The 13056-nt window shown below is 38.3% G+C and overlaps 1 protein-coding gene across 4 annotated transcripts in view; it reads right to left on the reverse strand.

Annotated features, from left to right (window-relative positions):
• The window catches only part of LOC145980038 (oxidative stress-induced growth inhibitor 1-like), a 175061-nt gene that overhangs the window by 5270 nt on the left and 156735 nt on the right, over positions 1–13056 (reverse strand). For 3 of the 4 annotated variants that reach the window (XM_083113016.1, XM_083113015.1, XM_083113017.1), the window contains exons 2-4: positions 9222–9407; positions 6858–7012; positions 4651–4821 (exon numbers count right to left, since the gene is read on the reverse strand). In XM_083113016.1, coding sequence (XP_082969142.1) covers positions 4651–4821; positions 6858–7012; positions 9222–9333 — 438 coding nt within the window. In that variant the 5' untranslated portion in view covers positions 9334–9407. Of the gene's footprint in view, positions 1–4650; positions 4822–6857; positions 7013–9221; positions 9408–11746; positions 11813–13056 lie in introns of those variants that run through there. The other variant, XM_083113014.1, reaches the window with a different exon arrangement.

Here is a 13056-nt window from a genome sequence, read left to right on the forward strand (position 1 = left end):
ATATGTTAATTAATTGCTGGCCAGCTACAAAAGTATAGGGTTAAGTAATATGTTTCCATGTGTGTACTTTTATGTTATTATTGCATGTAAGTGTATGTGCTTAATGAATTGTGATTTTTGCTGGATATTAGATTCCCCTGTTTTTTAGCTTCCCAGTGGGGGAGAAAATGGGAGAAAATGGGTTAGCTGTTGCAGCAAAGTGCAAACGTGTAATGACTGAAAAATTTGAAACACTTTGTGATATTCTTAAAGGTGCAAATTATTTCCTTGACAATATGAATCCAGCTACAATAACCTGTTTTATGAATACTCTTAATTACTTCTGTAGAAGTAGAGAAAACATTATTTCTGGCAGACATCTATTTATGAAGCTGACCTCCGTAGTAAGCAGAGCATCCAAGGGCCCCAGGTTCAAATCCCAGCCTAGGCTTAGGTCTTCTTTGTGTGTGTCCATTCATCAATTTAATCATATCACCACTCATTCTTATCTTTGCTATTAGCAAAAATAGGCATAAAAGGGATGTAAAATATCAATCAATCAAACAAAATCAATCAAACAAACTCAAACAAATCAATCAATCAAACAAAACCAATCAATACTTTGTATGAATGTTGATAACTAAACAAACAAAAACAACACCAAGATGTTAGTTGCAATCAAGACTACAAAGAAAAGTAAAATGTTATTTCCACATAGGTTTTAACGTTTTCAATTAAATTATAAATATAAATGACTTGCAATTGGCCACTTTTTGGTTTTATTTTGCTTTTTTTTTACTTTTGATGCCTAATTTCCACATTATAAATGCCTTTTTGCCTGCCTGTTTTAACAAAAATACATGCCTAAACTTTTAGGCTTTAGCTATCACCTACAAGGTGACGGCGTTATCACTATGCCACTCCAAGATGGATGGTATGGTGAAATAAATACAAGAGTCAATACAACATATGAAATAATAATCACAATTATGCTTTCAGAAATACATAAAAGGTAAAATTTCTTGTCTGGAATAAAAGTTATCGCATGTATTGTATCTGAATAACTAGTATGTTTTCATGTAACATTAGAATCAACAACCTATTTGTAGTTCTTACTTCTTGCTCTGTCGACAAGACAGTATCAGTCTCAAAACAGCAACGGCATTGCACAAACAAAAGATACAATACAAATGTTATAATCAAAAAAGCATTGAAAGCAATAAACAAGTTGTACGCTCCTTTATTTAAAATTTTTACAAATAGTATTTTTCATAGACTTCAAATTATCTTCGCACACCTTTCAACTATCCTGCTGTGTATTGACGTGAGTTTATACCAAGTAGTATATACGATGAATGTAAATCTGTACTGTACTTATATAAAGATAAAGTGAGAATCATAGAACTTAAGACCTTCTGTAAACAAAAGCACGTGCACCCTAACAGTGATGCAAACTTATGAAAAAAAATAATCCACATAGCCTACAAGGTGTAAAAACATTCCATTTGTCAACAGCTGCGGAATAAGCAGTGTATCACTGAGTGATGACCTGTTGAAAGTTATTGAATGTATGTTAAAAAAAAAAAAAGTTTAAAAATGTACATCTTGCCGGGTGGTCGACTTTCAGACTCATCACGAAGTTCCCTGGCTCGAATCCCGGCATGGGTGTTATTTGTGAGTGTCCCTTCATCAATTTCATCTGACGATCACTCATTCTCATCGTCGGGATTAGCCAAAAGTGGAAGAAGAGCAACGCTAAATTAAAAAAATAAAATACAAAATGTACATCTTATCACCCAGAAGTAAGACGGTTCCGTACCAAAGGATTAATTTTCTCTCATATTTTACTAAAAAAACATTGCTAGAAGAATGTGACGCATGAGATAAATTAAGTTTTGAAACCGGGGTTTCTTCATTAAATTTATTTGATGTTGGAAAGTGTTATGATTTAAGTAAGCAACTTAGAGAAGCATAAAAGTGGGGAAAGAAGATTGTAGAATACAGAAATATTTTGAGGCAGTCACATTTTATTGTACGCTACATATAAAATAAAATGCATATTTGGGGGTGAATTTTTAAATATTGTCACATTTTTCTTCTCTCTTGTTGTGAGGTGTTCATTTTAAATCAACTTCCCTCACCCTACGGCCTGCCTTCCTTCACCCGCAAGAGTATTCCGAGTGTGATGGTGAACACCTCTGGATTATAGATCGACTCCTGCATCCCACCCCCTTCCCCATCCCCGGAGGATCGTCACTGACAATGTGAAATCACACTATCATATGCCGACAATCGACATACCACTTCCGTTTCTGTACTTGACTTAGTGAGAAGTATTGTGGTTGGCAACAGCCTAATAACGGATTTCTTCCGCATCATGTAATCCGTTCTATGAAAGTATGCTAATGGAAGAAAAACGTGTGAATTACATTGGATTATACATTTTAAAATATATTTTTATTAAAGGTTTCTGTTTATAATAATAATAATAATACGTGATTATTGTATAAATTATAATCGATTACGTGAATAGCAAGAAAATAGCACCAGTTTCGAACATGGCGACTTCCATGCGAGCAGGAAGGTCTCCCATGTTTTCGGAGTCTTTCGGAAATACAGGCGTTTGAAAAGTGGTAAGAAGCAGGTTGTTCTTAACGTTTATGTGACGTTGTGTCGGTGCTATCCTGAGCAAGCAGTGAAGTTGGTGTATAAGTGTAATTGTGTGTCTCCGTCTTTGTGTTTTCGGTGTGGTGAAAGAAAGGAAAACAACCAGTCAAGTTGCGAGTCCCACGAAAAAAACACGTTGTTGCTCGTATAAACAAGTACACCGATTTTGAGATAAGCGCAATACAACGCGAGGTGCTTTCGTATTCTTTCAATCAAAGAGCCGTCCTGTCCACTGTGGGGAAGATGTTGATAGTGATGATTGATGACGATCTCCCCAATTTTAGCAGTCGACGTTAAATCGCCTCTTGTGCCACGTTGAGTTCCTTTTTGGCAAGCAAATTTGACAGACCGTACACTGACAGGATGATGTCTAGCACCGAAATGCCTCAAGTTCAAAAAGGAAGTAATGAATCAAGGTAAGAAAATACATTACTTGCATGAGACGTGCGTAAATAATGTGCTTATTATCGTCTTCTTGTTTTCTAGTGTACGAGAAACCGAGAGAAAGATAAACAATCTCTTTTTATTCCCCGGCTTATCTTTGTTTAGCTTCTGCTAAAACTGGCGGTATATTTGTTGCACAAAGGAGAAAACAATACTTCACATGTCAACAATGTTGGGCAATAATTTGGTGGAAATGAAACCAAAAGGATTGAATTACTGAAACAAATCTCTCTCTCTCTCTCTCTCTTGTATAACTTTGTAGCTGTCATACTGAGAGAGGAGGGGGGTAAGGGGGATCTGTTAACCCAGTGTCAGATAAATTGAACTTTTGGCGTAGAAAAATATGTTCATTCTTGAACAAGAACACGTATTTAATCACTTGTAGAAAATTTATTATACTTCAATGTGTAGATTATCAGTTAAATAATGAATACGTTTTTCCATGTTACGTAAAACTAAAGATTGCGAGTGAGCAGCATATGATGGCCGCACCAGTTACGAACAGCTGGCGCGGAGTGATACGTTACTCGAAGCGAGATGGTTGTTTACAGAAGGTCGGAAGGTTCGTGATTCTTACTTTAGTTAGAAAGTCTTTGTGCAGAAATAAGAAAAATGTGTCCAGTCCCTTTTCTTGAAGAGCTCTGATATTACTGTGCAGTTTAAAATATTGTATCTTTTCATGTGCTGTTGCAAATTTAAAGTGTAAAATTTTGAATAGAGACAGGTGACATTTTTCTTAGAACTGTAATGACAGTTAAGTACTTGAGTATGCACACACATACACATGGGAGGGATGGAGGGGGGGGGAGAAAGTGTGAGTGAGCGAGTGTCAGTAGAACTTCCCAGTACATAGCTGGGTCACTTGTTTTGTGAAGCCAGCAATTCTTTGTTTCTATTTCAATTATTTTTCATCGTAACCAAAAAATGAAGCCAGTACACACTAAAGCATTTAATGAAATAATACATTTATGTGGTTTGGTGATGCTATCACAAACCTAATATTGTTTTACTAAATACAGCGTTAATATAAAAGAAGTGCTTCATTAATAATAACCTGTGGTGTAACAGCACATGAGGCCAGGTTCCTACCTAACGACTGCTGGCCTCACTCCCACCAGAAGTGGTAGATCATCCAACCAGTTGCGGGGTGATGTGTGGTCAGCACAATGACCCTCACCCCTTTGTAGGTTTACTATGACGGGGTTACGCTACTCATTCATAGCTCCCCAATTTCCTTTGATGGTGGGTAGCCACCAGTCCCATATACAGGCTGAAATCTCAGGAAAGGTTGTTTACACTTCCCAGGAGAATCCATGGTGCAGGACTTTGCCATTGAAGTTATCAGGTTCTTTGTGAATATCCATCATTTTCATCAAATCATTATTCATCGTCACGTGGCAGAAAAGCAACATGCAATTGACACAAATGTACAACTGTGAGTCTCGGTATGCAAGTTAAATCAGGCAGTCCAGGTACGTATGTATGCATCAGTCTTTTGATAAGGTTATTGTAATACGTGCAATTTCACTTTCAATGAAACACCGAGTGTAATATACTTACTTGCCATGACCCTCCCGGCAGGCCCTTCCCTAGAACTACATGGTCGATCTCTCTCTCTGGGTGATGCTCCCATCGCAACAGGGAAGGCAGCTCCAGGCCCAGATCAGCACTTGGGTGATTTAAGGAGTCAAAAAGTAAGGACACTGGATTGTTTGACCGCCCTTCTAGACCCTGTGTAAAGTAAACATTCTTTTTAATGTGCTATAGCAATATATAACATGACCACATTTTTATAACAACAAAACGAGATGGCAAGATGTACACTTTTTCATATAAGAACTGTTCCGTCATAAATACACTTATGTTTGAAAACTAATTAAATAAGTAAATAAATATGGCGTAAATAACTCGCATAATATGGTGATATGCACTGCACTCCAACCAAGCCAGCCTTTAGAATTAGAAGTCATTCATTGGTATTTTTCTGAAGAATGGATCTTAGATGTGATTGACTGAACTTTATGATGTTGCTAACTTACTATGCCATAGTTCATAGTAATAGTAAAGCCGATAACCCATTGACACAAAAAAGGAACATTTTTCCATCCTGTTTTGTGTTCCAAAAAATCGGGACAAAGATTTAAAAAAAGTGAGGGAGGGCTGTTCCAGCTATGTCATCTTAATAATATAGGAACTTTATGTGTCACTAGTATCATAATCCTATAGCGCAACAGCTCAATATTCGGCCAAGGCTTACCTACCGACTGCTGGCCTCCCTCCCACGCGAGCCACCAAGCGGGCGTGAGATCTGCAGCCAGACTAGGCCTGACCAACCCCCAGCTGATGTAGGACTTCGCGACCGGATTACGCTCACTCACTCAGAGCTCCCCAATTTCCTCACGATGGTGGGTTGCCACCGGCCCTATACGTAGGCTGAATAAATTCTGACCAGAGCCAGATTCGAACCTACGCCGTCCCACAGCAAACGATCTCAAGATGAGTGAACACCTTAACCCACTCGGCTACGGAGGAGGACATAAATAGAATAAAAGACTGGTGTCTAGACATCTATCTTACAAATGTACAAACTTTAGGCTAAAAGACTAAAAATCGGCAACTTACGTGTGTGAGTATGAGATTTTTCGTGCTACGTTTCGGAGGTATTGCGCGGTTTTAGATGTGTAATTTATATTCTTTTTTAGAAAGTGTCCTTCAAGCAACTTTTAAACCTAAATCCTTTACCTTCACTTTCACGACGAGGCACCATGTCCGGTGTCTGAATAACTTCGTTTCAGCCTGAAGAAGGAGGTAGTGCAACCTCCGAAACGTAGCACAAAAAATCTCATACTCACACACGTAAGTTGCCGATTTTTAGTCTTTTAGCCTAAAGTTTGTATTTAATTGTGAGTAATTCGCACATTACCAGTATGTTATCTTACAAATGTTTATATCAAACCCTAAAAAAGATCCTACGCATTCTCATAATGTTCATCCAGATTTCAGCTTTGATTTAGAATTTAATAATGATACTATAAACAGAAATACAGGTAATTAAAATAACTACTCAGTTTGGTTTGAATTACTGTTAGTTTTTCTAATTTGGAATATTGGAAATGTTACTAAAACTAACTAAATTAAGATCTGTAGCCTGACAACCCTTTCAGGGCCAAACTTTGTCAAGTAATTTCTCATTCAGTGACAGTGCTTCCAGCCCCATTGTTGGTAGGCTCAGGGTCTACCAACCTCACTCCCACATACCTAGGCAGAGGTGGGCGATCACAACCTGTTAGAGCATGACGAATCCCACAGTTGTTGTTGTTGTTGTTGTAGGTTTTCATGACCAGGTTACACTACTCATTCATAGCTACTAATTTCCGCTTGACCACCAACCCCATACTGGCTGAAATCTCAGGGAAAAAAAGCTGTTACACTTACCCCAGCTACTCGAACCAGCATGCGTCCCATACCACGATCCCAAAGCCTCATGCCTTACACTTAACGCAGGCCCCATTCATTCACTATGTTAGTTACACACCTCTGACAAAACTCGATTCATGGCATAAATTTAAAAAGCGTAAACACCAAAAATTCAATTGGTGTTTACACTTATACATCAAGATAAGTGGCCATTTTACTATTGCAATGATCATTATTTTATGGCAGTATTTAAAATGGCCATTGTAATATAAATGTATGTTAAAACATTTCTAAGTAACAGTATTGGTTCAATGCAATATCGACCTAAATATAATCATAGAGTAACAAACCTGTGAAAGGAATCTGAGGTCCTGTTGTATTAATGATCTTCCTGGTTCAGACTGCAACCTTAGATTTAGGTATTCATCCGGATGGCCTTCACCAATATAATAAGGCCAGTTTCCAGCCAACATAAATGATAGGGTTATTGCTGATGGACCGTTGCCTGTATAATAAAGAAGCAGGAAATATAAACATTTCTGCAAAGTATCCATTTAATTTATTTTAAACTAGCGATATCTATTCTCTTCTAATCAAAAGTTTCTAAATTGTATGCATCGCCAAATCAAGAAAACTTGGAAATGAAATGAATGTTTGTCCAAAATAAACAATCTGAATATGAAATATTAAGGGGTTTAGTAATTGAACTTGTACTCGTTTGCTAGCAAAATTACTAACAGAAATAAATTAACTGCCGTAACTATTTGATAGAACTGTGGTGAAATACCGAGTTCCTCTATAATTACTATGTGTATATGGATTCTTCACAAAAATTGAAAAAGGAGCTCAATGCTAGTGTACAAATTAATTATAATTATAGAATAGAAAAATAACTATAAAAGCTGCAAAAACAACTAATGCAATGGAACCTCAATTATACATTTTTGAATGCCATCTGACTAAACAACTTTATGTGAAAAATATAAAATCCGGAAGATATAAAAATGTATTGCTTTATTGGAAGTAGGAAGATCAAATACATAATGGGAAGATGTAGAATCCTGGAACGTTCCACTCTAAGGGTCTTTTCTACTGTTACGATGGGTGCCCTACATGCTGGCAAGGGAAGTGGGGAACTGGGAATATGCATCAGACAACAGCGGTGGTGACAAAAGTTACGATGTCAAGTGGAGGAAGTTCTGCCCCACCTTGTTTTACACGCTGCTGCGTTTCTTATCATGCTGGATTGGTCGCTATCCCGCTCCCCACTTCCCTTGCCAGCATATAGGGTGCCCCTAAGACTGGAAAAAAGCTTTAGTTGCCTTGAAACCCATTATGAATGGTTGGTGTGGCACACTTTGACACGCACAGACCAGCACTGGGGCTATTTATTTAAAGAAAATCAAATACAAGCATGCACTTTAGTTCTGTACCCTTCACTTCAGATTGCAACGAGAAGCAGTCTGAATGCCTCCACAAGAATTTAAACTGGTTGTGGAATTTCGTCCCCAAGTAATAAGCTATTTGTTTTGAATGGCTATTGTACCTAGACCTCAAACTGCTCTTCTGATGAATTCTTTCCTTTGCAACCATGGGCTAGTTTGGTGTCATGTCAACCATTCATAACCTGCTTTAAAATAATCCCAAAATACATGCATTACCATAGCACAAACTTCAGTATGTATTTGATACACACGATTTTCCATTTGTTCTCATGTGAACTCGAAATGAACCATGGGCGTCCGGAAGGGGGGGCAAGGGGGGGCCGTGGCCCCCCCCTGGAAAATGAAAGTCAACCAAAAATTATGTATTTCACACATAAAATTTCATTTTAGCCACTATAATATGTGTTAATTATTGCATGAACACCATATATTCAAATTTAAGCAATGTTTATTTAGGGAACAACACTCTTTTGGGGGAAAATGTGACTTGTTTGCCCCCCCTGGAAAAAAATACCTTCCTTGCCCCTCCCTGGAAAAAATCCTGCGGACGCCCATGAAATGAACCTGAACTTTGCCTGGGCAGTATACCTAATTTGGTCAAGTTAATATTTGTGCATGCACGTTATACATTTTTTCTGTATCATTAGTACCACTAAGGGTGACTGTGGGATCTTTTCTCAGGGGGCAGCAGTGCTCAAAGTTGGGAGAACGTGGAGGATGCTGTCCCCCCCCACCTCACTGCATTTTCTCCATGTTAATCCATACAAGCACCCTCCACCCTTAATCCAAATTGGACAAACACCCCCCCCCCCCAGCTAGGCATTTCCACTTCGAGCACTGGGGGTGCAGAGTAAGATTTCATATCTTGCCATTCACATATACCACTTATATTTGATTTATTATTATTATATCTTTTACAAATCATAGAATAGAAATTGAATTGAAAATACCTTTAAGTTGTTTCAAGTTCATACTTGAGCCCATTATTTAAATAGAAACTGGACTCGCCTTGCTTCCTATCCATGAACAATCTATCACTTTGTTGAAGAACAGTTCTGTTGTCTTTTTGAACTTTTCCATGATGCACAGATATAAAACAGAGACCACTTATGTCTTTCATAGCAACCCTTATCCATGTTTTCATGCTACCATTTCACTATTCGAATCATATAGTTTTTCAAAATTTCTAAGGGCTGTCACTTGCTCCCCTGCCCCCCCCCCCCTCTGGGGGCACCCTTGAATACTGCTACGATGATAAAACATACTTACCCACAATAACCACTTGTTTGTATTCAATTCCATGTGGAGGAAGAATACTGTCCGATTTCACACTTCTGATTGTTCTTGTTCTTGCTCCCAGCGAAGATTCACTCCCTACCATTCTGATTCCTTCAGGCCCCAGACTGGCGCCACCTTCCCTTTCCTCCCTAATTTTTTTTAACCAACTTCTCACACCTGCAACAGAAGATGAATAAAAATACATTAACAACACTGTGCTTCAAAAACATATATACATTTGAACATAGTGTCTGTGGCAGAGTGGTTAGCACAGTGATCCCAGGTTCAAATCCCGGCCTGGGCATGGATGTTTGGAAGTGTCCATTCATCATTTCATCACTCATCCCCAAATTAGCCAGAAGTGGCACAAAAAGCTAAAATATAGCAAATCAATTTGAACATAATGTGAATACCTTCATGAGTACACCATCTACAGCAATTTAAAAAAACATAGTGGGCAGAACAGCTGATGGAATACATATGAATCACATTTAGGTTAAATGAGGTTACGTTATGAGGTTATGGTAGGCTGAGTTGTTGTGGTTAGTTATGGTTACATGATTATGTTAGCTGGGGAGATGTTTGGTCCAGCCAAGCTCCTATGGTTTAACACGGTGACAATTAAAACATGGTGGGGAGATGATTTGTGAAAATCTTGCTGGTGACTAGATAAAAGTATCTCGAATCCCCCCTCCCCAAGAAATGTTCTAAATCCCACACTGATTACCATAAGTATTCCTACCTTTGAGTTAGTTGGGCAGAGGGGGTGTGATATGCTGTACAAAAAGTGCTCGAAATGAAGGGGGTGCAGCAGGCTGGTATCCCCCCTGGCAGATTTTTCTCAAACCATCCCCCCATGACACCCCCCAGCTAATCCCAAGGTTTGCCCAAACATAGCCCCCAGTTAAGATTTTCCACTTCAAATTCTGTGTATAATAATACACCAATATCTTACATAATCATAAAACATTTTTCTGGATTATTGGGGGGGGGATGTGTTCCATAATTATTGCTATGTCAATTAGTTTGTTTTCTCATATAACTTTTGGTTCTGAAGCAGGGTGCAAAATCCTGGGGGGGGGGGGCAGGGGAATCCCCCCAACGATCTTGTCCCAAAATTTCCCCCCACCAAACTCTTCCGGGAAAAGAGGTTTTATTCTAACAAAAAAGATAAACAATTATTTTTGAGGTTGACTATACTTTACTGGAATAATAACAAGAACACCCACAGAGAACGAACAACAAAGAGCCTCATCTCTGTCACTGAACCCATCAATCCCCAGAACACAGAAATTAAACCGACCTGTGATTTCCACTCCATTTCTCATCGCCTTTTGTCAGCTACCGCAAAGTATATAAATATAGAAACACATAATAGCATTTAGATGTGAATTTTATATCGGAAACTATTACCTTCTTGAGGTCTATTAATTTTTTGCTCCCCCCCCCCCTACTCACGCAAATCACAGTTCATTCACAGCATTAATAAAATAATCAATATGCAATCAAATTTTGAATGAAGGACAGTTGTATATTTCATCATTTAATTGTTTAATAATTGACATAATTAATTAATAACATTATATATATATATATATATATATATATATATATATTATACACACACACACACTACATATATATATATATGTGTGGGGGGGTGCTCCTTCCCCCCCCAACATTCTGAAATGATTTCGCACCCTGTATCTGAAGTCTTGGATGACTTCATCTTGCAACAAAAGGTGTGGAAATCATATTACAGAGTTCAAGAGTTCAGACTCTGAAGTCTACAATTGAAGACTGATAATTCAATATTCAAAATTAAAAATAAACCTGTGCTGCCTAGTTTCTCTGATTGAGGCAGAAAATACACTTCCGTATAAGTATAATAATAATAATTAATAATGATAATAATATCTTTATTCAGCGGGTGAGGTTCAGCGTGTGCTGTTCTTCCACCTGGCCCCTGTCAGAATACAGTCTTCAGTTAACAAACATTTCCTATAAACAGTACAAATATACAATTATAAAATAATAATACGGTAATAAAAATAAGAGACAAAGCCTACGTTTGTTATGGGCCTCCTCAATAGCATGCTGAGCCTCGGTTGCTGAATAAAGACATTATTGTTATTTTATTCAGTGCTCAAAGTGTGGGGGATGCTATTCACCTACCCCACTTAAGGAAATGTTTGTACGGCTCCCCCCGCTAAGATAATTTGTGTCAGCAAGCTCCCAATTGCTTCAGTGTGTCCATGTTGAACCACACAAACATCTTCCCACTTATCTCCAACTCGATCAAGCATCCCCCAGCTAGGAATTTCCTCTTAGCACTGATAGTAATGCTGTCGCCTTGTTATCAAGGGGTCCTGGGTTCGAACCCCAGTAAAGGCACTATGACTATCCATTCTACTTTTAAACTGTAGGTCCCGTCCCGATTAGCCTAGCTGAGTATAAAATGACAAACTTTGACAAAGTTTGTTTCCTCTTTCGCCAAGTTCATAGTTTCTTCTTACCAGCAATGCATCTCGGGAAAGTTTGCATAAACTATTTTCCATTGTTCTTGCCAAAGTGCTTTTTTTCTGGGTGTATCCAACAAAGTACGATCTACTGGCATTTTTTATATTTCTGAGAAGAAAAATAAATAATTTGTGTGAACGAAATATAGGTACACAAATGTGCACAAACATAATATAACATGCTGTAGTATTTTTAGTAGCTCTGATGAATAACTTTACATAATTATTAGTTGTACAAATATAGTAGCAAATCGACTTTTGAAAAATAGTAGAACTTTTTGTTCTGAAAAAAAAAGCATTCTATATAAATAATTTCAATCATTCTTGCAGTATTCTAAATCGAGCTGTCTATTTCAATGTTCTTTGACAGATAGCATCTCCTGACGTGACCAACTTTAAAAATAAGGACGAGGAGGTGTATCAAATGGCAGCAACACGGAAGTCATTCACCTCAAGGCGTCCTTGCGTGTCTAGGCAAGATGGAAAAATAGACTGAGAGAAAATTGTACTCTTGCACGGAATATATTGCGCACATTGAGATCATTTGCCCCCACGCTGCCTTTTTAAAAGAGGTCGCCATGCAATTTTCCCAACTTCACTTTCGATTCGTGACGCAAGCTCCACGAACAAACTACCATGAAATCTAAGTGAGGCTACATGAGACACCTGTCTGACGTTTCATTTTTAGACCACTGAGGGGAAGGGGGTGTTTATGGCGAAATTGTAGATATCAAGGGAAGCGACATTGTTGTTTTATTCAGTAGACGTTTCGAGAGACAATTACATTCATCTCAGAAGTGATAGGTGGCGGGGCGACCACTATATACTCTTTGATAGTTTGATACATTGGAAGTCGATTGCCGCCCCACCACTTTCTTAATCCGCTTATCCTTGGCTTGGCTCGTACCCAACAGTAGATGCTAGGAACTCAAAAGTCAGCAGCACACGGAAATTAAATACGAATGCGGAAGTTCTCCTGATGTTTATATTTGCTCCACTGTTGTTATTATTTTTTCTTAACATAACAGACTGATTTTCTTATAAGGTGATCGCTGTGCAATAAAAAAAACTGCTTCTACCGCCAGTCACGATTTTATGAGAACCGATTGTTTCGAATCCATCCAACCTCCGTGGCGGAGTGGTTAGCACAGCACGCTACGACGCCAGGGGGCCTGGGTTCGAATATCGACCTGGGGATTGGGTGTTCTTTATGAGTGTCCCTTTATCGATTACATCATATCATCACTCATCCTCATCTTCGCGATTAGCCAAAAGAAAAAGCGAAATAAAGAAACCAAATCAATCCA

Source organism: Lepisma saccharinum, chromosome 27 (genome assembly GCF_977018435.1).
Source record: "Lepisma saccharinum chromosome 27, izLepSacc3.1, whole genome shotgun sequence".
NCBI lineage: Eukaryota > Metazoa > Arthropoda > Insecta > Zygentoma > Lepismatidae > Lepisma > Lepisma saccharinum.